A 27,601-nucleotide genomic window follows, 5' to 3' on the forward strand; every position below is an offset into this window, starting at 1 on the left:
TGCACCAGGCTGTACTAACTATGATAAGCTCTTTGAGATGTTCGTGATGGTTCGTTTGTAATTGTGAAATGTCCAACAGTCCCTAAGTGCCTCACCACCCCACTGCCTTTCACTCCCACCTCTGGAAACGCTAAACACACCATGCACACACACTCGCTCACACAAACACACACACATTCCAGCGGGCGGAGTCCGTGACGTGTCGTGCTGTTTGTGAATGAGCTGCAGCGAGCTGTGCTCACCTCTCAGAGTCCCAGCCAAGCCCAGCAGCGGAGAGAGGAAGGAAAAGTTTTTCCAAATGGATTTCTTGGGTGGAATCAAACGTTATTTGTTTTCATACGTACTTCTCAATGGCATATTTATTACAATACAAACTAAAGAAGGTGAGGGACTTTTTTTTTTTTAAGCAAATCATTTAAAAACCTGTTTGCATTAAATCTTTCTGTGAGATTTTGCTTAAGGGAAGCACGCGTGCCATGCGGGACACCAACTTAAAAGTTGTTTTTTTTAACAACCAGGAAATATTCTTCATGCTTTATGACAGTCCTGCACTGCTCTGTCTCTTTCTTTATTTCAATGTTTTATTTGGATAAAAAAAAGAACTTCCCGGAGTTTGGTTTGATTATTAACCATCAGCAATGCTGAGACTTCGTGTGCGCTTCAGTAAACCACGTCGCACCAGCAGGTGAAATCTGCCACAATTTGAGTGATCGCGCTGTGATGTTTTTTCCTCCCACTCCTTCTCTATATTAAAAGAGGAATAATAGATTTCAACACGCTGACTCGAGTATATCAAAGTTTGCTGGCATGTGGCAAATGAAACGTCTAATACTCATGCAGCGCGCTGCCGCTCTTATTTAACTAAAGTCTGATCGCTTCTTTAGTCTAAGAGCAAAACTCCAACTTATTCATGGCTTCTTATTTACAGATATCTCTTCTGAAGAATCAAAAGTCAAATATTTTTTACTTATTTCAAACCAAACAAAATGTTTTCTGGATAAATATTGTGAAATTGAAATTGTTCTCGTGTCTCCACAGAAGTGCTTTTGGACATGAGGGCGTCAGGAGATGAACTGGGCTGGCTGACTTGGCCCTTAGATCAGGGAGAGAAGACCGGGGTGAGTAAAGCTCTGCTTCTGGTTTCTCCTCCAGCTCCCACGTTTCCTGTTGGAATTTGCCTTAAGGACAAATCAGCATGGAGAAAATGCACGGAAAGGCTCCAGCTGAATGTAGACCCTCCACTTTGATGACACTTGACTATTTGACTCCTGTGGTTAGATGTGGAGCGGCTGCTGTGTGTGTATGTTTAGTTTTTTTTTTTTTTAATGAAAATCAGTTAACCTTATATGCCATAGAGTAGCTGGATCCTATCAGGAACTGCATCCAAGCATGTCTGGACTATACCAAAAGCTTAGGCAGACAGAATAGCTGCTAGCGCTCAACTGGGAATACTTGTGGCTTCTTGTGGTTTGAAGGCTTCAGCTCCAGAATTGTATGTCAGAGAGCAATTAACTTTTAAAGTTTGCAGCATGTGGTGCCTCTCTATTTTTTTGGGGGGGGGGGAGAGGATGGATTTAGGATGGAGGGGGAAACGTAAACGTCTACATTTAGTGCAGTGCCCGGCACATTATTACACCAGTGTACTAGAAACATATAATGCCTTCTGATTGGGCTGCAGTTTCACAGGAATTGACCAGTCAGGCTCATGCAAATTCACAGTAAATGGCTTCATTTCATGTACTGATGAGTCAAAGGCATGTGCAGGCGTGTTCGTGATGGCTCACCCAAATTTCTTGAAGAGGAAAAAAAAGGAAAAGAAATAAAACCTTTACATAAGTTTCACTTTTTCATTAATCAGCCTCAGGTGTTTTAAGGGCCCCTCGTAAAAATTGTGAAAAATGTTCACCAGCTGTTTTATAGATGTGTGGGTTCTGCTGCTGCACATTTAGTTTATATGCACAGCCACACAATCGGCCAGCTAAGCCCTTTTTTTTAAAAATTTAATTAATAGGACAGGGGCTACATGCAGAGACTAAACCACAGCCTCTGTCTCCGTGGGGCCAGTTGTTTCTCAGGAGCCAAGGTTTTGTTAAAACTCGCTGTCACTTTTTTTTCACCAGAGATATTTGTGGCACCATTTAATATGCAAGCAGCAAAGCTATTTGGGGAACATGCCAACAAGTAGCGGGGGGGGGGGGAATTGGAATTGGAAATAATTTGGTATCTTTGCAATGTCAGAAATGCTCATGCTCATCAGCCCCTGAGGTTTGCTGTATTGTTATGCTTCTCGTAAAGTGCACTTTTCCATGTCCCAGAAATGTGTTATTGCTGTGAAGCTGTAAAAATATTCACAGGGAGTAATTAGCAATTTGTGGAGCATGGCTTCCCTGACACACACTCATACCGTTCATACAGTAGTACAATAGCTGAACCCTTATGAGGAGTGCGATGGAGCCTTTTTCCTTTGCTGTCCTGGTAGTTTTGGTTTGCACATGCTTATGGGCTGCCCAGGGCTCAGTGTTCGTACCTCTTAACCTTTTTCGCTTGTGTGTGTGTGTGTGCTCTTATTCTTTAGTGGGAGGTTGTCCAGAGGACTCTAAATGGCTCTCAGTTCTACACGTACTCCATCTGCAACGTGGAGGAGCGTGAGCAGGACAACTGGCTGCGCACCACCTTCATCCAGCGGCATCCATTGGCCTCGCGGGTTTTTGTGGAACTTAAGTTTATCGTACGCGACTGCAACTCTTTCGACGGAGCCTCGTTAATATGCAAGGAAACCTTCAACCTCTATACGTCCGAATCGGATGCAGATGTGGGCACCACCTTCCGCAAGAGCCAGTTTAAGAAGGTGGCCACCATAGCTCCGGATGAGATCACCGGCAAAAATGAAATGCACATCAACACAGAGACGCGAGTGGTGGACGGGCTGTCTCGAAAAGGTTTCTACTTGGCCTTTCAAGACATCGGAGCCTGCATCGCCCTTCTCTCCGTCAGGGTCTTCTACAAAACCTGCCCGGGCACCGTACAGAATCTCGCCACGTTCCCCGAGACGGTGGCCGGAGGTGAGAACCAGCCGCTTACGAAAGTGAGCGGGGTATGCGTGGATAACGCAGCCAGTGAGGAGTCACCTCGCATCTACTGCACCGAGGAAGGGAAGTGGGCGGTGCAGGTCGGACAGTGCCAGTGCAAACCGGGCTACGAAGAGGTCAAAGACGCATGTCAAGGTGAGCACATGCGATTGAGTCTCTGGAATTCTCAAAGTCTTTCTGTCTACAGGCGTTTCGGGTGTAAACCAGGATTCGCTTCCCAGGAGAGTGTGCTTTTTAAAGCACCCATCCAGCATTAGTCACTATTTACCTTTATTTTAATTGCCACGGGGTGTAAAACAGGCCTGGATGGCAGAGTGTGGATCTTCATGACGGGTATTATGATTGTAATTCAGTGGAATTCTGCCTTTGGCTAACATGGTTCTTTTTTGCAATGGAAGGAATGTTGAGGCCTACTTGTACATGCCCTAGCATTATCCCTGACCTTGAACTGATACCTGTAAAATTAGGAAAAGTGTTTTTGGGTTTCACTATGACTAACATGTGCAGTTCTGAGAAAAGAGTCATGTGAAGCACTTTAAAGCCTTTGTAATATGGAGGCTTAAGTTGGGAGAAGAGGTTTCGAGTCAGGTTGTACTTGACTCATTCATTTTTCATCGCTGGTGAATCTCATTTGGTAACAAAAAATATTGAAAATGTATCTTTTAAATAAAGAAACTTTTTGGTTGGAGTCACACTCAGCTTTTAAATCCCATATTTTAAAGTCTTGCTCAAGCACATGGCCTTTCGTGGTTCAGGGCTTACAGCATGTTGCATTAGGTTGATTTCCTGCCACCTCATTATCACCTGTTCTCGTTATCTTTTGAGTGTGATATGTCGTCCAGTGATACATCTGTCCCTTTGCCTTTGTAGTTGTGGTGCAGTTGAGCCTAAAGTCCTGCAAAAGAAGGGTTTTATTATTGCGGTGAGGGCTGTCAGAGTGACTGAAAGTGATCAAAGAAGCCGGGAGGCTACTGTACTGTGATGGATTAGCATCTTTAAAGATGGTTTGGGGAGGGGGGGGAAGTGGGAGGCGGCAGGAGGAAGCTTTTTGAGCCTCACTCACTTTGTTCATATCAAGCGTCACAGAGCGCTGAAGCCCTCCTCTTATGTGTGAACGGGCAAGTTGGCTGTATGTCCCCCTGTCTGCATCCATGTCTTGATCCTCCTCCCTCTGTTGTCACAGATTTACTGAGCTTCCACTGTGGGGTGTGTGTGTGTCTGACTTTAGCAGTGTATATGAACATATTGCACAGCCCGGCATGCAAGGACCTGTTCAGATCCGTTTCCATAACTGAACACCTGAAGACTCAGGAGCCTCATTCTCTGCTGCTCGTGACACTTGGTCGTACCCACCCACATACCTGACCTGAATCACTCGTATACGGGTATGAATACCTCTAATCGTCATCTGAAAGACATTTGGGGGCAGCGGTTGTAAATCCACCTGTGGCTCTGTAACAGATCTACTTTCCCATTTAGTTTCCCCACCAGTGGTAGCGCTGTTTTAAAAGCGATTACGTTTTCTGTCAGTAGATCATTTCTAGCTGCAGGAAAGTGGCAGGTAAGATGATTAGGGAGGAGAAGCAGGAAGGAATGAGCGAGAGAGAGGGGTCATGCAAAAACGAGAAGCTGTGTTTAGAGGAGGGGGCGTGATTTTTTTTTAAATGGAGAGAGGAGAGGGAATGTAAAGGTAGGAGAACAATGGAGTGCTGTGTTTCCCACCGCATGGCCGGTGGAGCACACCTCCACCTCCTCTCCCTCGTGGTTGATACATTCCTGATCGGTTTGCTGAGGAGGAGCCTTCCAGCATTACTCCAGACCTGTGGAATTCCCAGGAGGGGGAAGAGCAGCTCCGGGTCGAGCCCTCACATAAAGATGACTAAACAAAACCCCCCCCGCCCCAAGGGGGGAAAAAACTACCAGGATGAAGTTAAATGAGAGGCCTAAGATGCATGAGGGCAGTTGCAGATGAAGGTGGAAATGAATCACAGAGCTGCAGTGTGGGCCAAGATGAATGGTTCAGAGAGCTTAAAGTGGAATATCCTACCGACGCACAGTTAATCATTCTCCCTGCTTCTTTCCTGTGTGGAGCGTTGTTACAGGAGAAACCACAAAACTTCAATTGTGGCGCTTTTTCGTACATGGGTTGAAAGTTTCCATGTTCGGCAATGTGTTCACTCACTTTTATGACTCCTTGCTCCTCCCGTGGGACCTGTTAAAGTAGAAACCTGTGACTTCATCTGGTTTTTGTCTCCCGTCTCTTCATCACAGCTCCTCACTGTGGTACTTTTTTGGCTTGGAGATCACTCTCTGTCAAACTGTACCGCAGGGATCTTTTTTTCCCCCCCCTTTTCTTTTCTCTCTCTCTCTCCCCCCCCCCCCCCCCCTTTTTTTTTTTTTAAACCTCTGAGGTTTTTTGTTGTTGTTTTTTCTTTTTTCTATTTGGTGTGTTGCGCTGTTCTCTTGGTGGCTGTCGATGCTCAGAACCGAGCAAACAGACCCTGAAGATAAAACGCATCGCTTCCTGCACTGCACTGAGTGTTTAGAGCAGTTATTGTAAGCGTTTTTATGAACTGGTTGTAAATCATATGAGTCAGCAAGGCTGACAAGATGGGGTTTTTTTAGGGGGGGGGGGGGTGGTTTTTAAAATTGGGACACTTTTAGATACTTTACAAGTGTAGATTTTGTAAAAAAAAAATTAAAAATCTCTTTTTACATTTTTTTTTAATTAATTTTTTAATGCTTAAAAATGTTCAAAAAAGTGTATTTAAAACCCCCCACTTAATCTAAACTGTAAATAGAGCACTGAGGAAGCTTTCTTTGATTGTTTCCCTTCACCATCTGCTATGGATCAGGATGCTGTGGAAATAAACTTTGCTTTTTTTATTCTGTGGGGGGAAAAAAATCACAACTTTCTTTCAATTACCTGGTCAGTCTTTTAAACCTCAACACTTTCCCCTTGTGACTCACTTTTGACACTGACACAGTTTTCCTCTGCAGCCGATCACGCCCTTCCTTACCCACAGTCCTCCCTGGCACAATGCAACGGCATACCCGTTGCACCTCCTCAAAGGATCACAGCTGGTCCTCTGGTTTTTGTGTCTAAGTGCCCTGGTCCACACCTCATCGGTCGCTCTAAAGCCTCAACAAATAAGGCCTAATCCCATATTATGGTTTACAGAAGACGCTATAGAAAAAGAAAAAGACACGCAGCGTGGCATATTTGGACTGCTGAGGGCACTTTCGGTGGAACAACTGTTCCCCCGAGTTCCAGTAAAGTTCCGACTCCTCTCCAAAAAGCTTCCAGTAAACCATTTTCTCCCCCCCACCTCTTGCTCTCTGAGTCCGTGTTTCCAAGCTCGTCCTCAGCTGATGTAACAAACAGTTGGTGACTGTTGTAATTGTGACTGCATGCTGTGGTGAGTGATTTGTATGGGTAGTAATTGACTTGGGTGTGTTTAGTCTTTTTAAGCAGAGTAACTACTGGTTCTGCTTGCTTTTTTGCCTTTGTGCAATCTCTCTTTTTACCGTCCTCTGCCCCCCTCTCTCCCTGTCCCTGAAGAGTCTTTCTATTTTAGCCTCCTCAATTTTCCGCCCTCCCATCTCGTATTTATTTAATAGTTTCTCATCTCAGCAGATTATTTGCATCGTCATTTTATCGCAATTTACTCCCGAAATGCGCACTGTTGCAGAAGCTGCCCCAAGTACAATAAACTTACAGACAAACAAAAAGTCTTTCCTCCACGTCTTGTGTTCATGTCTCCTGTGAAATCACTGAGTGGCTGTTATTACTGGCCGGGGTTCAGGTCATGAATATGACACCAATAGAGTTTAAACATCCCGTTTCACACGGCTATGATGGGACTATTTAGACTGTGTACAATTCTCATCTCAGCCCTTGATAAATACATTTCTCCGCAAGTGGCTCGTAAAGATAAATAGAAGCTAAATTAGAACAATTCTGCCAATGGGAGAGTTTTTAGTGGACGGGGAGAGGAAAAAACAACTGGCTTCATGTAATGGTTAAGACATAAACATTTGATGGAAGTAAAATATTTAAAAACAAAATACTTGATCTGGCATTTGCAATCTAAAATGTCAGAGATAGACACTTCAGTAGATGTAAATCTTTTAATCTGGTTGCGCTGAGAGCCAGCTGGTTCCTCATGGTGACTGCAGACTTATTAAAACAAAGGTGTTGTGCAATTTCACTCAATCTGATGGTGACTGTGCAAAGACGTGAACACGGCACCACTCCTCAAGATGACAGGGATTTCATTTAGCTGGCTTAAAGTGGATTTTACACAATGGAATCATCTCACTCCTGCAGGATAATCCCCACACTGAAATTTTCTGCTCTACCAAACTCCTTTAACCTTTGATCCCTGTGGCTGATCTCCAAAATAGGGGAAAAAAAGGGGGAAAAATTGCTTAAGTCACAAACTCGTTGGACAGTGCTGTTCATTTAGATGCACAGTCTAGATATAACCTTGGCTATAAACCCACTGTGATTACACTGATTTACTTTGGATTTCTCAGATCTTACGCCAAGCTAACGTCTGCCTAGCGGGCTGAACTTGAGTGAGCTGGTTAGGTAATGGGGGTGGGGGTGGACTTTCAAGTGGTGTCATGCACAGTCTTGTTGGGCCACGCTTGTAGCGAGCAGAACACTGGCAGTTAATTCAAACAAGATGACAGAAAATGTAGCACAAGTTTTTAATGTGGACTGCAGCTAATCATGCTACTGTGGTTTAAAAAGTGTGACTGGTGTTGCGGTCAAGCCGTGGGGCACTTCATGATTTTATTTTAAAAAATATGTATATATTTAAAAAAAAAAAAAAAAATCTGAGGTGAATACCTAACCCTACAGTGGCCCTGATAGGTCAAACCAAGTGCAACTCAAGAAAACAAGAGCAAATAGAAAAACAGTAGAAGTTAAATAAAACTCAACCGTGTTTTTGCGGAGACATTAACGTGACAGAACAGTTGCGTCTAACCTTGTGAGGGCGAAAAAGTTGCAGGTAATGCATGTTTTAATTCATATAATACCGTAGATGCATGTTTGCTATTAGCCATTTCCTGTTAGCTTACTTCCACAGCTGTTCCATCACATTATTTTCTCCCCCTAAAATTTGGGAGTTTTTCTGCACAGCCTTTTTTCTATTTCCGTTGAGTTTTATTCAACTTCCGTTGTATTTTGTGTACTTTTTGCAGCTTTTTTCTCTTTGTTGGTCTTTTCTTAATTTGCTTGAACTCTCAAGGCCGGCATACAGTACTAACCACTTAAAACACTTGCTGAAAATTCAGTGAGTTCTAATGATTTTAATTGTAGACAGACCTCCTGCCTCCAAAACATTTAGATGTGCACTGTATCAATATGGCAGCCACATTAAGGTTTAGCTAAGCGAAAAATGCAATTGTAGTCACTTGAGCTGCAGAATTAAAGACCAAAGTCTCACACGTCGTCCAAGTTAAATGAAGGAGTTAGTAGGCAGTGGAGCAAACAACTGTGAGGCACATGAGAGGGAAGCCCACTTTTTGAAACCTACAAAATGTATAGCTTTGCATCTACAGTGTAATTAGCACAAATGGTTTCCATGCGTATTTTATTATTTATCATTAAATAATTATATGAACATTGAGGCACTGAGTACAATGCTAGTTTTTGGATGTTTAGCAATCCTCATGTCATGGAAAACCAAAACAATGAGTGAAAAACGGGGGGAAAAGGTTCTTTAGAACTAACAGGAAGTGTTTACTTTTCGTGTTCGTCATGACAAACAAGTGTTTTTGATTTACACGTAGTGCTGTGAATGTATTTTTAAAAAGTTGATTAGTGCAGCTTTAATTGGAGTCCTCAACATTCTGACCAACACAACCAGTTTGTTTTTGCAGTCCCCTTATTTAGTTTCCAAATGTCCATTGGCCCAAACAACTGACCCTTAGCAATTTTTAGCTTTTTAGTGTGTGTTGGTTGTGGTGGGGAAGTTGGGACATATTTCCTCTTGGTGACATTCCTGAGCCTGCAGGCTGTGTGTGTGTGTGTGTAGGAGCCGATGTGAAGCGCATTGTATTGTACTGCTGGTGTGTGAGGTCAGCACTTTCCTTCCCCCATGTCAGTCCGTCACCCCCGCCTCCCCCAAGCACAACACACCACCCACCCGCCCTTCACTGCTAACAGGACGAGCCCACAGCGGAAACCGGAGGTCACCTAATCCCTTGGTGACTCCCCAACCCGTTGGCTCAGGGCTTTCCATTGTCGGTCGATGCCGAGCGGCCTTGCTCAGCCGCTTTCCATTTCGTTGTCCTCCCTGATAACCTTTATTGTTTATTGGTGCATTTCGGTCTCATTTTGGCCACTTCCCCTAGCCAGGAAGCAGACAGTGATCAGCATCCAGCGTGTTACCTGTTGGCTTGTTGTGGTGTAGTAAAACATGTGTCGCGTTTGCCACCTGGTCGTCTGGCTCTACCAAGCAGCTTTGCGGAAAACCACTTGAAGCTGTCCGTGTTGGCTCACCTCAACCAGTACTGGTTTCTTTGATGCATCTGCAAAACCTTAGAAACGCTGAGCACATTTCGTGTCTGCTTGACTCGACCTTTCTCTCCCAGTTTTCCTCCTCCTGTCAGTAAATCTGGGTGGACAAAGGGAGTGAGAGGCGAAAGCAGATCGGGGAATTTATTGTGTTTGTTAGCAACCCCAGATGAAAGCCTGAGAGCAATTGTAAAACAGATGTAATGCCCTTACAGCTGCTCCATTGGTCAGCTAATCCCTTTGACTAATGCTTCTCTACCCACCCACCCACCCCCAACATGCACACATGCACACTCTGCTCTCAGCCCTTACACCTTTACTGCCTTCTGCTGCTCTCCCCTCCTTTACCTCCGTGACCCCCACACCCCAGCTCATATTACCAGTTCACCTCCTCCAACACAGACCCCCATTGTTCCACTACCTCCGAGTACCCCGAAATGCTAATGGCGTGTTGTCACCCTACATACAAACAAAATGACATGACATATTGCAATTACAGGTTTGTCCCAAGGTGGAGAAAAACAGGGGGATGGGGAGTGTAATAAGAAGACAAGGGTACACGCAAATGCCTTCGATTATACTCGGGGAGCCGTTCTGATTAAGATCTAGACATTGCATTTATTTCTTGGTTGGTATTATTTTTGCAAGATGTTTTTTCTTTTCTGTTCACTGGCTGTAGTTCTGAATTTATCCTTTCTCTCTCCCTCCTCCTCCTCCTCACTGCGAGCATGTGTTTGTTTTACTTGGCCACTGACTCCCTGTAAGCCATGCACAGTTTAACTCACAATTGCCCTGAGGCAGACATGACCTTACTGCCTTTAAAAAGCCCTGCACTGGCTTCAATTGTTGGGGGACCAGGGGGGTTTCCCCTTACCATGTGCTGCCCGAGTCCTGAGGGCCGATTCCTGTTGTTGAGCCACCATGTTACCCATTCATCCATCTTTCCGACCGTGCATTCATCATTTCGGCGTCTCCATCCATCTTAACTTCAGCTGACAAGCCTTATGGGGTGGCCATCGGAGGCTCCCACTCCAGAGCCACTCAGGCTCCCAGCAATGTAGCGGGCCCCTGCACTCACTCTCAATAAACAAACACAGAGCCACTCGAGGCACACGGGGCCTCTCAAATGACAAACAGTTCCTTTCTTTGTAGCTACAGGGAGGGGAAAAAATGGCCAGTCTAACTTTGTGAAATGTTTCAACTCTGAAGAAGCTGGCTGAGAGACATTTGTATACACGATCATTCATCTAAGGAGCCCCCCCCCCCCTCTCTTTGTGGGTTTAGTGCCTCTGTTCGTGTTGGGTCAACACATTCTGGCTTCCTTTTGGGTTATTATTCTGTCTCAGGTCTCTGGTAGCCACAGCGGCGGTTCTTCTCCTGGTCACGCTCCCCTTATGCTTCCATGCTTTGATTGGCTGCTTTAGGAAGGAAGTCTGCGTCAGTCTCACACTTCCTGTTTCCTGTTGTGTCCAGCAACAATCCAAAGCCCCTCTCTCCACCTTCTCCGTGGAACAAGGAAGTTGTCTTTCACCGGTCTTTTCTCCTTTGTCGAGGAATTTTCTCATCAAATACCTCAGCAGAGAATCATCTACTTTCATTTACCGTCACAGTGACTCAAATGTTCATGATACACAAACTCCTTGACCTTTTTTTGTTACAGCTGAGACCTGGGCTGAAAATGAATCTGCTCTCAAGGCGCTCTGGTACAGGCCTCCTGTTGGGTGGTGTGCGCTGGAATGCATCTTGATTATAGAGGGGACTCGCAGAGTAAGGCCATCATCTCCGCAGGCCTGACCACGATGCATTGCAGCCGGCACTGTAGCGCCAAAAAGAGGCTAGTCCTCCTCTTTTCAGTTGCCATGTGGCATTCCGGCTATTCCCATCTGCAGCGCTTGGTTGTTTGTATGTTTTCTTTTTTTTTTCTTCTTCTTTCAGCACTTGAATGGCATTGCATTCTCTTTGCCTGTTGGTCAGCGGTGAATAGCAATGTTAATGGGTTAGCTGGGAGGCTTTTTAGAGGCGACCGGGAGGAGAGAAAGGAGAGGAGGAAGGAATTTGGGGATTACGAGGAGGAGAGGTAGGGGTATGAATCGGGGTTTGAGGCAGCAGCTGTTCCCCCTTCTCAATGAGCGAGTTCACCCTGCCCCGTCTCCTTTCTTTCTCCCCTCTTTTCTTCAGTCCTCAGCAGGATACAGTATTTCTTCTGTCCCCTTCACACCACCACTCTCCTGCCTCTCCTGTCCTCTTGCCTCGTCTGCGTTAATGAGTAGCAGTAGCTGTTGGTGAAACAGCTGGCTGAGACAGAAACGAGGCGCTGTCTTGAGGGAGGATTGAGTAACGCGTAAGCCTGTTGGCCAAACTTTTAAAAAACACAAAACAAATACCTCAAGCTGAGCGTCTTTTTCTGTCTTATAATCCTTATATAACACACACACCCGTTCACAGCAGCGCAGCTCCCAACCCGCAAAGATTGAGGGAAAAAAAATAAGCGAAGCTGGAGTGAAATGTACGGTTTATTGAGGAAATCCCCTTGATATATCTTAAACAGAGCCACAGCCATGTGCTGTCTGTCTTCTTTTTGTGTGTCGGCACTTGTAGGTTTCAGATAAACTTTGACTCATTTCGACCTCAGTGAAAGAATTCTGCGTGAATCTGATTTTATCGTCATCCTCGGCTCTCCTTTATAAGTCGCCCCTGTTGGAACGCGTACATTTTGCCTTTGATTTGAATGTTTTGTTGCTTTTCCTCTGTCAGCGGCGTTAACCACAGTCTTTGAATATCATGAAGGGTTCTTACATTGTCTGATCTCTTTATTTCCAGCACCTCTTTTGAATTTTTTTATCACTTGAACCTTTACAAGTGAGAAAATGTAAAGGTCTGTCATTAGCTATTTACTCCAGGACTTGGAACAAAGGCAGAGATGTCTTTTTTTGTGTTTGTGTATGTATATATTATGTATATGTGTGTGTAGTTGAACTGACTTAGCAGAGGGATGTGAACAGGTGACAGGCAGTGGACATAATCCCTGTTCTGATGTCAGATTGTCCCATGTGTCCAAGGCTGTGCTTTGCATACATGTATGTGTATTTTGTGCATGTGTTCGGTGCACACATGAACGCGTGTGTGGATGAATGTGCAACGGCGCGAGGACACGAGCGGCAGCAGGCGTTGGAATGCTCTCGCGGAGTTAATGGGGAGCCATCTCGTTTTCACTCCCCTTTACGGCACGCTCTCTCTGAGATTTCACACCACATTAAGTTCGTATTTCACCGCGGCTACGCACAGCTGGACCCCTACCTGCGTCTCTTTATTCAGAGTTGGACGTGTGAAATCGGGTGTCATCTTATCTGAGCGATACAGTTTCAAAGATCTGCATGTGGTTCTGTAAAAGGAAAAAAAATAGAGACGATGGATTGTCAGGCGCACGCGGATGCAGTTTTGGGCTGATTCTTGGTGTTTTTAATGAAAGCTGTTGCTTCCATTCCTCTCTCCCGCTGCAGCACTGAAAACCTAAGTATCGTCAAATGTGGCATAACTGGTTGTGCTTTGAGAAACAGTGAGAAGCCAGCAGTGGAGTGAGGGAGGAGGCGTTAGTGGTTGAAGAAGTAAAGGGCAGGAGCGCAGGCTGGGTTGGGCTCATCTGAGTATTTTAATAAGTAGAGCCAGCACCATGCAAACTCTTGCACATGTTTTCCCTACAAAATATCTTTCACTTGGAGGTGGCTGAAGCTCAGGAGGTAGAACAGGTCATCTGCTAATTGGAAGGTTGGATCAATCCCTGTCCGCAACCAGCAAATTACTGAGCCCTGTATAAATGTGACTTTTAGTCTTGACATGTCAACTTAGCCTGATTGTGTTGCACATGAGGTCAAAAGTTCACAGCATTGCTGGTCTATTGACGGGTGTAGAAAGATCTGGAGAAACTAGCTTTGCATTGTCATTTGGGATGCTGCCTGAAGTCATTTGTTGTTCTGCTGCTTATGCAAATGTCATCTTTGTCTATGCAGAATGTCGGCCTGGCTCTTTCAAAGCGGAGGCATCGAGTGACGCGTGCGAGCCATGTCCTGCCAACACCGATACGCTGGAACATGGTGCTGTGCTTTGTCCCTGCAAGGATGGTTTCTTCCGGGCCCCAACCGACCCCTCTACTGGACCCTGCTCAGGTGAGATCTGTAGAAGAAAAAAAAAAGAAACATTTGAAATGAGGATGTGTTTGCTACTCGGCCAGTGCAACCAGTGCCATTTCCACACGTGACCTTTCCAGTGTGTAATGAAAACAGACATTTTAAAAGTGACTGTGAATCCTTCAGGATGTGCAGGGGTGTGTTTATGGTTTTGAACTGGCAGCATGACTTTCAGCCGACACCGGACATGTTTAAAAGTTATTTTTATCAAACTTCTTTTCTAAAAAAAAAAGTATATTTCCAGTCATAGCTGGAAAAAAAAATCCCACACATCTGGCATCGTGTGCTTCTCTTCTTTGTTGCTCTTAATGCTGCGTGCATTTCAAACCTGTGCTCACCAGGCCCCCCCTCTGCGCCACGAGATCTTTCGGCTGTCCGTCAGCCCTCCGTGGGAAGACTCATCCTCTCCTGGACCCCCCCTGAAGACACCGGAGGTCGTAATGACATCACCTACAGCGTGGAATGCCAGCGCTGTGATGGAGTTGTGTGTCAGCCCTGTGGGGAGAGAGTTCGCTATGAGCCGGGGAGCACGAAGCTGACTGAGGCCAGGGTGTCAGTGAGCGAGCTGGAAGCTCACCTCAACTACACCTTCATCGTGCAGGCGCACAGCGGCGTGTCGCAGTGGGCTAGTGGGGCTCAGCGGCCAGCATCCAGGAGCAATGTCACTATATTTCTGCACTACACAGGTGAGCGCAGCTGATATGAAGCATCAGTGTGGGGCTATCTGTGAGGTAGTGACAGCTCCACAGGTTGAAAGATGACCTGTCGGATTTTATCTCTAAAGTCTAACTATTATTTTATCTACTGTTTCCTATATCCTCTCAGCTTTTCACATAAAAAAACCCTAATATTCTCTACCCTCTCCTTAGATCCCCCCCAAATTACCTCAATGCGACTGGTGGGACAGACCTCCACCAGCCTGGCTCTTTCCTGGGATGTATCCCCTCGACCACGTGCCCAGCTTCACATCCGGTATAAACTAACTTACCACAAGAAGGTGAGCATCTTTTGTTTTTCTCACCAGGAATGCCCTGAAATCAAACTTTGCCTTATGTATCATTTTTGTGTCAGTGTATGTGTGTTTCGCATGTTGTTGAAATAACAGATCCACTGGATCTATTTTGAGTATTCATAATTATCATCACGAGGCATTTTCAAAATCAGACATCACCATTTTGGCCATAACCTTAAGCCACTGATTTAAATGCTATAAATGGCTGCAGGATCACGTCTTCTGCAGTAACACTGGCTGCTTAGATCCAATTTCTTCCTCTGCCTTCCAGGATGATAACCTTGATAAGACTACCTACACCGTGCTCACGCTCGACAAGAACTCGGCGCAAATCAAAGATCTGGCCCCGGGCACGTCCTACCTGTTCATTGTGCAGGCCCTCGGCAGCGATGACAACTCCGAAGGCTCCAGAAAGGAGGAGCATTTCGAGACCTTGACTGAAGGTACGGAGCAGAATCCCTCTACAAGTTTCACTAGTTTCATTCAGATGTGTGCGTCTAACCTCGTTTCCTCTTCCAGGAAGCCCGTCTCAGAACTACACAGTCTTATTAGTGGCGGCAGTTGGGGTGGCGACGATGCTGATCGTAGTGTTCGCGTTCCTTTTCTTCCACAGACGGTCAGTAAACGTCCCGCTCTGCTTCCCTTCCCTCCACTTTCTGTCTGCTAATCGGTCAGAATAAGTCCTCCTCCACCAGCTTCCTCCCTCATTCTTCTGCTTTTCCTTTTTGAGGGGCCTCCAAATGGCCCCCACATTCATCTCTCCTCACCTCTCACTTTTTCTCTTCCTTTAGCCAGCTTTCTCTTTCTATTTATCTGGATTTGTGTCCCAGCATTCACTGGCGAGGAATTTGCGTTGAATGTGCCTTGTCATTGCTCAATGGTGATATTCTAGTGAGTGTTGGGTGGGTAGTGGGAGGGCCCTTGAAAGGAAATTTGCCCAGAGTGGTACATTGTTGGTGATAAGAGGGGCTTGGTTCTTTCTGCACCAAGCCACGGGTACTTTGTCAAAGGTGACCTGGGTCTCTGCTGTAGCAGATTGTACTGTAGCCCGCCTGTCTACTTCCCTCCCTCCCCGCCTGCTCGTCTGTCTTTCAGTCTTTAAATCAGCTTTGCAAACACAGCCTATCGACAGCCGCTATCAAAGGGCCACTTCTTTCTGAATGGATGCAGCAGTGTTGGTATCCTTCTGAAAGCCTTAGAGCAAAAGAAAAATTGCTACAAAGGTTTCCATGTGCTCTTGATGTTAAAGGAGGAAAATAATAAAGAGATAAAGTAGGGCATTAATTTGCAGATGGATTTTATTTATTTATTTATTCCTTTTTTTTGTTTTGTTTTTAGAAAAAGGAACTCTCACACCAGGCAAGGACCAGAGGACACGTACTTCTCCACCCCAGGTAAAAAAAAAATAAAACATTCTCCCACCTTTCTGTCTCATTTCAATGAATTGACTTGATTTATTTGTCGACCTACGATAACAGTGTTTGTTGTTGTTGTCGCTTCCTTTGGTTGACAGAACAATTGAAGCCTCTGAAGACCTACGTGGATCCACACACATACGAGGACCCCAACGTGGCCGTCCTCAAGTTTGCCACCGAAATCCACCCCAGCCACATAACCAAACAGAAAGTCATCGGAGCTGGTGAGTGACATCCCTGCTGAGACGGTCTGTTGTGGGTCTTAGCTCTGAGACGTTGAAAGATTTTTCCAATCCCCCAAATTCGCTGTTTACATTGTGCATTTTCCACAGCTTAGCAGGGTGACTGACGGTGGTTACTTCCGTGAGATTAACATCCGTCAACAAGTTGAGACATTTTATCGTATGGCAACTTCTTGGCTGTGGCACCTTTTTTGTCGTGGCTCAAGTTGACACTTACACAAAAAAGGAACTGTTGCAAGAACGGTGTTTTGGAACGATATCAGAGCACCTTCCTGAGCGCTGTCTGCTTCTTTTTTTTTTTTCCCATTTTCTGCCCCACATGATGATATGTTTACTCAACTGCGACCACCTTTTACCCTGTAAGCAAACAGCCTTTTCCAACACCCACTTCCCATGACCGCGTGCCCCCCACCCGTTCTCCTCTCGTGACAGCTGATTCCCATGCCCACCCCCCACCACCACCCTGAACTACAGGCTAATAAAACAACAACAGAGAATCAGGCTCTGAGAACACACCTCTATGAGAGAGCCCCGGGCAAAACAGCCGCACAGACTTCCTCATTTTCAATCTGTAGCACAGCCAAACCCCTGTGGGTAAAATCTTGAGATGTATCAGATGCATGTTCCAATATTGGGCATCTAGTTTTCAACTCAAGTGTCTGAGTGATGGTGTTTTTTTTTTCTTTCTTTTTTTGTTGCAGGGGAGTTTGGCGAGGTGTACCGCGGTATTCTGAAAGCGCCGGGGAGGAAAGAGGTGGCAGTGGCTATCAAGACACTGAAGCCTGGCTACACCGAGAAACAGAGGCAGGACTTTCTGAGCGAGGCCTCCATCATGGGCCAGTTCTCCCACCAGAACATCATTCGCCTAGAGGGAGTGGTTACCAAATGTAAGGGTTTCTGTGAGTTTGACCGCTTCTTTTCTAAGTTTTATATGTTTCAGTTGTTTTGGTGCAATGGAAAGATGTGTAATTTATTATTCTTGGTGGCTTCTTTGTGCAGTTAAACACGCCATGATCGTAACTGAATACATGGAGAATGGAGCTCTGGATAGGTACCTCAGGGTAAGTCCACAACATACAGTTTTTACTAATGCAACTATCTCTGTGATGTATAGCCACAACGAAGCTGTTAAAAACACAAGAACGAGCTCTGAAGTTCAGAGTTTGATCCTTTTTCTGTTTTGTTTTTTAAGTTATTATAATAACTGTTTTGTTTCTTACACCAGGACCATGATGGTGAGATTTCTTCCTTCCAGCTGGTGGGCATGCTGCGTGGCATCGCTGCAGGCATGAAGTACCTCTCTGACATGAGCTACGTCCACCGAGACCTGGCTGCCCGCAACATCCTCGTCAACAACAACATGGAGTGCAAAGTGTCTGACTTCGGCCTGTCCCGGGTGCTGGAGGACGATCCTGAGGGCACGTACACCACAAGCGTGAGTATATGTGGGCCTTCCTGAGAGCTTTTCTCCAGCCAGAATCATCTTACCACGTTTTAAAGATCTGTTTCTTACCGTTTTTTAACTTTTTTTTTTCTCGCATAGGGAGGTAAAATTCCGATTCGCTGGACAGCTCCAGAGGCAATAGCATACAGGAAGTTCACCTCGGCTAGTGACGTGTGGAGTTTTGGCATAGTCATGTGGGAAGTTATGGCTTTTGGAGAAAGACCTTACTGGGACATGAGCAACCACGAGGTATGTGCCAGACAAGCAAACTTCATAGAATTTAAAAAAAAAAAAAAAAAAGACCACAAAGTTTGAAGAACCCTGCCATTTTAAAGAGAAAAAACAAACAAAAAAAGGGCTAATGAGATCAACTGTTTCCAGGTGATGAAGGCCATCAATGAAGCTTTCAGGCTCCCGGCACCTATGGACTGTCCCTCAGCCGTTTACCAGTTGATGCTGCAGTGCTGGCTCCAGGATCGCGCCAAGAGGCCACGTTTCGGAGACATAGTGAGCCTGCTGGACAAGCTGCTGCGCAGCCCAGAGTCCCTGAAGACCATTGCAGACTTTGACCCACGGTAAGATTTATTTAAACACTAGGCAGAGGGCTTATAGTGCATATTTTTCTAGCGCTGACTCTACAGTGGCTGCCACTATCAGCAACCAGTTCTTGGAAAGAGCCCTTTAATCAAAACATTTGGCAATACAATAATAATATAAATTACTTCTTTTTCCCTCCTTCTGTCTCATTTATGTAAACGTCCTTTGAGCTCTTTCAGCTTCCCTTCTGCTAGATGTTAAGACAGAGCCATGCGATGTGCATTGAAGACTATGCACATCATTATTAACAAGTCTGTCAGGGAAATGACTCAGTTTATTTAATAAATCAAGGCTTTTTTCTTTTTTTTTTTAAACAGTTTGACTGACGTCTGACTGGACTTTTGTCACAGGCGTTTTAAAACGTGACTAATCTGACTCGACACTCAGCTCAGAGTTGGCCGTCTGACTTCAGACTCAACCTTTCCTGGCTTCAAAAGAGAGCTTTAGGCAGCAGCTCAACCATTAAGTTTAATTTTACAAAATTGCAGGATGTTTAGGGTCAACTGGGGCAGTGGCAGTGTTTAAGATGTTATACTTAAAAACATCAGGACACACTGACACCTTTGCTGTTGGGCTAATGGAAGAATTATGCGTGCACTCCTTTTAAAGGAAGACTAAAGATTTTTTTTGTTGTTGTTTTCCGTTCTTTTGTTTTTGATGTTTTTTGTGTGTGAGAATACATACTTTCACCTTTGTGAAAAAGCATTAGAGCCAGAAACGGTGAGACAGGACAAAGGATGCCACGCCATCTTTCGCCCCAACTCCTCCGACTGGTTTTTATCACTGGTTTCCTGCACAGTAATTGCAGTTCAGTCATCAGCCTTTGTTGTGGGGAAAGCCTGCTGATTATTATCATTTGGATCCATTTTACTTTACCAGCGTATCCATCCGCTTGCCAAGCACCAGCGGCTCAGATGGCTCTCCCTTCAGGTCGGTGTCTGAATGGCTGGAGTCCATCAAGATGAGCCAGTACAGCGAGAACTTCACCTGCGCCGGGATTGTCGCCATGGAACAAGTCCTGCAGATGAAAACTGAGTACGTGTGACATGATATTAAAGTAGCAGTTATCTTATTTGCTCACAGGTTTTAAGATTGTAGATCCAAAAATTGCACACTTGTTTTTCCTCCCAGCCCCTGACGGACTTCTCTCGGGCAGTTCATGTATCTGTTTTCCTAAAGATGTTAAGTTTTAACAGCCAGCAAAATAGTTTGCACTCAATATAATCGCCAGCCTCGGTTACAACTTAAGAAATGTTTGAGATGGAAAATTTAATCGAGGGAAGGAGAAGAAGTGGGGCTCATTTGTGGTCGGCTGATGGTGGTGGCTTGTGGTTACTGCAGTTCTTATTTTTCTTACCCTCCTCCATCCTTTCTCTCCCCCCTCCCTGCACCCAATCACACCCGCTGCCCTGGACGGCACTTTTACTCGAGCCCCTAACAAACCGCCAGTTTTGCCCGTTTAGATCGGAGGCCTTTTGTGGCTTCTTCAACATTAAAGTAGGGGAAAGAGGGGGGGAGGAGGGAATAGGCTGTAGAGGAGCAGCAACTAGAGGAGATTACTGAATTGAAATGGATGGATGTGATTTCTGGAGAGATTGAAGAGGTGCGCTCAGAAAGTACTCCCTGAACTCATCACAAGATGGTCGAGGCAATTAGATCTTCCCTGACTCCCCCGGTTACAAAAGGGGTAATTTAATGAGATGAACTCAACGTTTCGGGAAGAAAGGCTTAGTGAAGCATATAGTATAAGGTTGCTTTAGGTCTATAACGAGGGCCAGAGCATTTTCTAACCACATGACCAACCAAAAATAAACCCCTCCACACCCCATTCTGCCACAACGTATATATGTAGGTCTTGATCTTGGGAAGATGGGCAGACTGTGAAGCAGAGACAAACCCTTTTGAAGTATTTGTCATACAGTATGGTGTGATTTCATGGCCCCATGTTTCCATCTCGGGGCATCTGGTAGCACTCTTGGAAAACCAGCAGTTATTTACAACGCGCCCTCTGCTTGCCAGACAACTGATTCATCGTCAGCAGGGAGAATCCTTGTTAAGTAATTAAGGCTGTAATTAAGGCTTTGACTTTAGGCTGCTGCGTTGCAGGGCTTTCGCAGGTTCGCGTCGTGCGCTCGTCGAGCCCCCTGTGATGTCCTTTTTTTCATTTTTCTTATGAAAGATCAATCAAAGCCTTGGCAGACTGCACACTTGGAAAGCATCCCACGTAGGCATGAATCGGTTCAGCTCCGGGCTGGCATTTCATCACGTCGAATGAGTCAGTGATTACTTCAAGGCTCGAGAGGCAGGAAGGATGTGCGTGAAAAGTGTTGGAATGTGGCCAGACTGTAAATCCATGTGGCGCTTCTCTTATATATCCTCCTTGGTGTGTGTGTCTCCTTTGCAGGGATATTAAGAACATCGGAGTGAGGCTGCCTGGACATTTGAAAAGAATTGCCTACAGCATCTTGGGCTTAAAGGACCAGACCAGCACACTGAGCGTGTTTGCAGTGTGATCTTTATAATGAAGGGAATTCAAATCAGGCACTGCAGCCGGCAGCCCTTTGAACTCTAAACGGAGCTGGAGCACTACTGCGGGGATGGCTTGGGATCATCAGAATCAAGAGGACTGTGCCATCCTTTCAGGCTGACTGAATAAGACAAGCTTACTGTACATTTTTTCTGATTTCTTCTTATCTACAGGGAATGGAGCAAATACACACCGACAAATATATCAAGTAGACTGTGTATATTTGAATATCTATTTTTTTACTATCCATAATTTCTGTACAGATGCAATTTTATCTTTATTTTCTCTCTTTTTTTTTCCATTTACGGTTCATAAAACAGTCTACTCCTTGGAATGCTTTACACAAATCGTACCCTGAGCTTGTTGTATCCAGTACCAAACAAACAAGCGAAGGCACAGTTAAGGTGTGATCAGCCTTTTTGTTGTGACTGTGGTCGGCAGTGATGTCACAAAATCTTCCTTTAAATGGCACCTTGCTCCATTTCCTGTTAGGCCGGCCGGTGAGGACGGAGCGCCGCAGTGGCTGAAATGAGCTTGAGCTGGCCCAGAGTTAAAGAGATGGTGTTGCCTGGGTGCGTAAACACAGATGGACCTTGTGTTTTTACTGGCCGCCTCCTGGCTGTGTGCAGAAATTAAGCTATAATCTTATAAGTGATGTTTATATGAGAAAAAAAAGAGAGGACATGTGAGGTACTCTATGTGTACAGAATCCCCCCCCTCTCTCTTAGTTTATAGGAACGAAAACCTACAATGTAGCACTTGGATCGAAGAATCAGGAATTGCAATAAAAAGTTTCCATTGGAATGCAGCACGTTTGTTTGTAGTGTGCCGGCAAACGAAGAGGGGAAAAGAAAAAAACATACCCTGGGGAGAAAAAAATGGGGAGGATTAAATAATGAGTGGTTGTGGTTGAGACAATTTCACACTAAATAATAGTTTGGTTTGCAATTTCAATGTCTCCTTTAGTTTTGTAAAAGCTTTACAGACATTCGTTCATATTCTTGTTGGTTTGGGTAACACGTCGACTGGATGAAGCTCTAGGAATAGACAGTTGCTTGATTTCCGACATTTAAAGACTTTATTTTTTTGTTAAAGTGCCTCTTTCTAGGAGTTTAGCGAGAGTTTGCTTCCATCTATATAAAAGAAGCGGCTCTATAATGTACCATAGTAAGTAGTGGATAGTGGACAGTGTGCCCCAGTGCTTTAATTGATGACTGCAATGCGTTGTGTTACTGATGTACACCTTCCTTTACTTGAATTTTTAATGTATTTTCAAAGTGTATCTCTGATTCTGTTGTAGCAGTTAGACACCCATCTTTGGAAAAGGGATTTTTTTTTTATTACTGTGTTTTATTGATTGCAGTTACATTTTGTATAGTTTTCATGATTTCGCTATTTACCAACTACCAAACGGATTATTTTTCTAAGTTCATCACTTTCCAAAGCAGCATCTCCTACTTTTTTTTTTGCTTTCTTCCTTCATCAAAGAGCAATTTCCTCCCTTTGTGCCTGTTGTTTTATACTGTATTTAATAGTGTATTTATTTTGAACTTGTATTTATTTATCCTGATAAACATTGAGCTGGGTTTATAATTGGAGCTTGCTCTCTTATTGTCAGTAATTAAAAAAAAAAAAAAAAAAAAGGAAAAAAAAAAAGCTGTAATGTCCCTTTTTTCATTCCTGGTTTCTTTTTACTGCCTTTGTTGCATTTGCTGAGCAATAAAGTCTTGAGTTTGGCAAAGCCTGTTGCATGATGGACATTAAAACAAGCAGAAGAATGTGTCTTTTAAAAGGCGCCATAATGTTTTTACACCCACCTGGGTATGCTGATGCTATTAGCTGTTTTTAATTCTAGAGTTGGAAACTGTAATAAAAATCAGAGTGCTCGACGAACTCTGTGGAAACGGATTACAAGGCTGCTCCTGAAAATGTTTTACAGCAGTTATATGATCTAACCAACATTAAAAAAAATCTCACATTTAACTCTGATTCCTGCATTTATTAAAAACTTATTTGAGTGTAACGTGGCATTTAATTACTTCTTGGGAAATGATCTGATGTGTAGTGCTGTGAAATTTTACAGTCATGAGAAAAGGAAAGTTTTCACTGGACTCTATGCAGTGCTGTGAAAAACTAAGAACACCCTTACTGCTTCCATAGGAATTATGAGGGTAGGTAAAAGCCAGGTGCAACAAGTCGATGAGCTGATCATCGGCGAACACGGCATGGAGGAGTCGTGATCTCGGCTTGTTTTGAAGCCACAGGACATGGCCAACTCTCAGTCATTGAGTCAACCATGAATTCCGCTGTGTACCAAAATATTCTAGAGTCAGATGTGAGGCCATCTGTGATGGCTAAAGCTTGGATTGAACTGGGTCAGGACGACGATCAGAACAGACTGACAGGAAAAAAACAAAAGTCCAGGTTTTGCAATTGTGTAAAGTGCTGCAGTGGGAAAGGAGGTTATGAGAGCTGTGCTTAGAGAAATGCCCACAAAGAGGCTAAAGTCGTATATAAAATGATCACATCAAGATATCGCTGCTCAATGTGGTTCTACAAGCTACTGAATCCTGGTGTGTGTATATGAGAACAAGAAAGGCAAATCTTACATCCTTATAGTATAGTCATGCATAAAAACCAGTTTTAGCATCACAGAAAATCTATCAATCATTTTTTAAGCATGAGATACGAGACAAAAGTGCAGAATTTCCCTCTGTTAGTTGTAGTGGAAGGTCGTTTCAGTTGATTACACGTTGGCCTTTTCCCATAATGTGGTCATTAAATTATCATTTTTACGTCACTACACTGAACTCGGTGACTGATAAAGGGGGAAAAACAAGACGTTCCAAGTTTAGCAAAACTAATCTTAAAAAAAGAACAAAAAACCCATAAAAACACCTGTTGAAAGGTCAGATTGTAGTTTCCACATTCTTGCAAATTCATGTGATGACAGATTACTATCATCTTCCAAATAAACTGATTCAGACAATCTGATTTAGCGGCTGGCAGGTTTGCAATGTCTGCGTCTGTCCGACTCTTCCTGGTTCTTGTCCCGTCCCGACAGCGTAACAAAGACTGTCGGGCTGGCGAAAAACAGGCTTAAAACAAAATGTGCTTACCAGAGAAGCTGAAAGGGTGACTATTAAGAGTGTCTTGTAATACAACAGAACACAGAAACGGCACCTACCTGTCACTGAAAGCAGCCACGCTTTTAATTGTCTTAATTTTAAGCCTTAATACAATATAAATGGGGGAGTTATAAGAAGATTAACCCATGACAAAGGACACTTGCTGTTCTTTTGTTTTTATCTAACCAGCCTGTAAACTGGTAAATTGGCCTTAAGTGTCCAGTTTAGGAGCTGCAGTTCTGCATTGTTTTCATTTTTCAATGCACCACAGGTTGCTGCTTGGTTCTTCCACACCTGTGATACTGCCTCTCTTGCTCTAGTGTCTGCACCATTATCTAAACTAACCAAAAAACGATGCAAAAAAAAAAGTCCCAGCGTGATTTCTAATACTGTAATTTTCACCTCTGCCCTGAAAATAAGAACGCACTAACCACAGATCAGCTATTTCTAATGCTGTGGGACAGGATTTTATAAAATAAAGTCATGTTTGTTAACATCGGAGCTTTTCTTTTAGTCATCAGAATGAATAAGGCATTTCTTCCAGCAGGAATGTGGGTTTGCATAAATGTAACTGATCAGCGCAGTGCACTGAGCCAGGTTCAGTTTTTTTTCTTTTGCTGGTCCGTTCATGTAAACGATAGGGTTATAATTTCTCCTTTTTTCTTTTTCCTTATTTATCTTTTACACGGGACCGTCTCGGGCCTCAGAGTCTGCTGTGTGTCAGTCCACATTTGAACCGTGAATGACGACCAGCCCAGCAAACTTATAAATAAAATCACTGGATCACTGAAAAAGACATCAAGGCCGTTTTATATTTGGAGCTCCTTTCTATGTGACCTTCATGGGAAATAGAAATATTGGTGTTGAAACAGGAGAATGTTGTATCAGTTTCTTTTACATTCACACACCTGCTGAGGACAGAAATTACCAATAAAATGTAACCGTGCACAAGCCCAAGAATCCAACAAGTCTAGACATTCCCCATACTTCTCACTTCACCTTGACTGATCCACTGCGCCTTATCTGACTCACTCTAACCTTGCGCCCACATTTTGAAAATTTATCAGCTTTGATTTACTGATGTAAAGAAGGAGGGGGGGGGGGGGGGGGGGGGGGGGACTTAAATGCACTCTTGAGATAAGAGCCACACACTACAAGGAGGAATGTCAATATTTAGATATTGAATTAATCTGCAGGCCAGTGTAGTAGCAAGAAAAAGACCCTACAGGGCCGGAGCATGGGAACTTGGATCTGCCGCTAAGTCCCTCACGAGTCTTTGTCCTTGACTTCCAGCTGGCTGCGTGTTCTTGCCTCTGTTAAACCAATAGGACGCCTAGGAATAGTCTTGGCTTTATGTGGCGACTGTAAACTGAGAAAGTATTCCACTATTTTCCATCCATGCCTTTAGTGTTTCACAGCGTGGTGGATTTTTTTCCCCTCTCTCTCTCTCTGTCTCTTTCCCTTCCAGCCGCTATGGAAAAAGAAGAGCAGAGCCACACAGTTTAACTGCTGATTGTACTGTTTGGATTTATGCAAATCCACGTCTGAGTGCGTCCAAGTTGAGTTCGGTTTACGTCCCTGTCGTCGGCTGTAATGCGATTATCCTCGCTCGCCGAGGGTTGAATGTGTGGAAGTTTGCGTCTTGTCATTAGGACTGTAAATGACAGGGATGCATGGAGAGACAGACAAAGAGCAGGAGGTGGGACGGAGAGGCCTGGTGGTGAGAGTGGGGGTGGAAAGGGTTAGCTGCAGATTTGAGCCATACCAGAGCTTTACTGCAGGCCACAATAGCATGTGTGGTGATTATGTTGAAGGCTTGGCGTCCAGGGCCCGAGCCTCCCCCTGAGGACTGTTGTGCGTGGGGGCCGTGGCTTTCGCTTTCAGAGTTTTTCCCTCCTTCTTGTGGCTTGTTAGATGTCTTTGTTCTCGGGGCGAAGGTCAATTTAAAAAGAAATAAAAAGAAATAAGGAAGGCGGAAAACATTACCCAGGCACTTTTTCATGTATGACCTCTTCCTATACCGCCGCCCTTCCTTTACTTTTTGTTGTTGTTGCTGTTGGTTTGTGTTGTTTTTCTGGCAACTCTCAGTGTCACGCGTGGATCTGAAAACCGGCAACGCTCAGGAATTTACATCCCTGCTAATTTTAGCATCGGGTTCCTGACCAGAAAACACATGCTCCAATTTCTGTCTATACTGGTCTTCCTGCGTCTTTCCGCTGCTGTTCCTCTCAGCAGCACTCCAGGCTTTTGCAGATTATTCTGCTAAGCTAACTCTCCCCCGAGCCCCTCAATTTTCCCATTTTCACCGCATTCTCAACTAGAACATCTTACATGTCCTGATCCAACAAGCTCCTCTCCAGGTTTAATCCATGTGAAAACAAACTAAGCTGCTGGAATTAAATGATTTAATGAACTTGTTTAATAGGATAGTAGCTGAGGAGCAAATAATTATTACCGGCATCAAGAGTTTCCCAAACCGCGCTGCTGGGATCTGTTTGATGTTAGCGCAGGCGACATGAGGGGGCAAGTGGAGAACAGTACCACATGCTGCTGCCGCTGGCCTCGTCTTTCCACAGGCTCCTTGTATATTTTGAAACGGCAACCCTAAAGTCACTGCACATTTGCGATAATCACTGTGCTGATGTCATTCACTTAGAGTGAGCGTGCACACACACACACACACACACACAAAGAAGGGCCATGAACACATTAGTGCTTTGCAATACTGCAAATTTGTAAATGCAGGGCTAATATTGGCGACACCGATACTTTCAGCCTATGAAGAGAGCTTACGCAGAGGAGAGCAGTGCGTTATGACTTATGACAGAAATCATCATCAGTTTGCAATCTTGGAACACATTTTAATGACCATTAAATCTATAAACTAAATCATAAAATCTAAATGTTTTACTTTCCATAGTTAGTTAGTACAACAAAACCCACTTTTCAGCTTTTTATATATTCCCTAAAGCACTTTGGGTCAACTTCTGCTGAAGGCTATAGTTAAAATGAAACGTGTTCATAGTGCATGTTAGATATATATTTTTTCACGTCAAAAAATAAGAAAAACTTATTTAACACAATTCAGTTTGCCATATACTGAACTTAGAGGACAGAATCAAAGTATCGATCCTACTGAACGAGTATCGATCTGATACCAATACCAAAGCTGGTATCAATACTCTCTTAAAGAGAGCTCTTTGGCCCACCTCTGGTACACATCATGATGCTGCTTTTCTGGCTGCTGCGGTATACAAGAAGGTTTTGTAATTAACACAGTAAATAAAACCAAAAGCTAGATAGTAAATAAGGCGACAATGTCCCATTAATACAGAAAAAAAAACTTTCTTTGTATAGGTGCAGACATAGTTTCAAATTTTAAGATGAGCTTTTGTCACTGTCTAACTACACATGTGACAGATTTAAACATG

The 27,601-nt window shown here is 44.2% G+C and overlaps 1 protein-coding gene across 2 annotated transcripts; it reads left to right on the forward strand.

Annotated features, from left to right (window-relative positions):
• Nucleotides 1-217: 217 nt before the first annotated feature.
• Nucleotides 218-23,006, forward strand: epha2b (eph receptor A2 b). 2 transcript variants are annotated; one of them, XM_035905622.2, is made up of 17 exons: nt 218-383; nt 1,039-1,118; nt 2,576-3,224; nt 13,629-13,784; nt 14,147-14,491; nt 14,675-14,802; nt 15,089-15,260; nt 15,337-15,433; nt 16,156-16,211; nt 16,331-16,456; nt 17,176-17,373; nt 17,474-17,535; nt 17,700-17,909; nt 18,018-18,167; nt 18,300-18,493; nt 19,395-19,550; nt 20,920-23,006. In XM_035905622.2, exons 1-17 carry the CDS (start codon nt 218-220, stop codon nt 21,026-21,028), a joined length of 3,054 nt encoding a protein of 1,017 aa, XP_035761515.2. In that variant the 3' UTR covers nt 21,029-23,006. The 2 variants fall into 2 exon arrangements, with proteins under 2 accessions (XP_035761515.2, XP_006785414.3); XM_006785351.3 differs by having other exon boundaries at nt 253-383; nt 17,176-17,361.
• The last annotated feature ends 4,595 nt before the right edge of the window (nt 23,007-27,601 follow it).

The sequence above is a fragment of the Neolamprologus brichardi genome, chromosome 20 (genome assembly GCF_056152115.1).
Source record: "Neolamprologus brichardi isolate AB-2024 chromosome 20, ASM5615211v1, whole genome shotgun sequence".
NCBI classification, from domain to species: Eukaryota; Metazoa; Chordata; class Actinopteri; order Cichliformes; family Cichlidae; genus Neolamprologus; species Neolamprologus brichardi.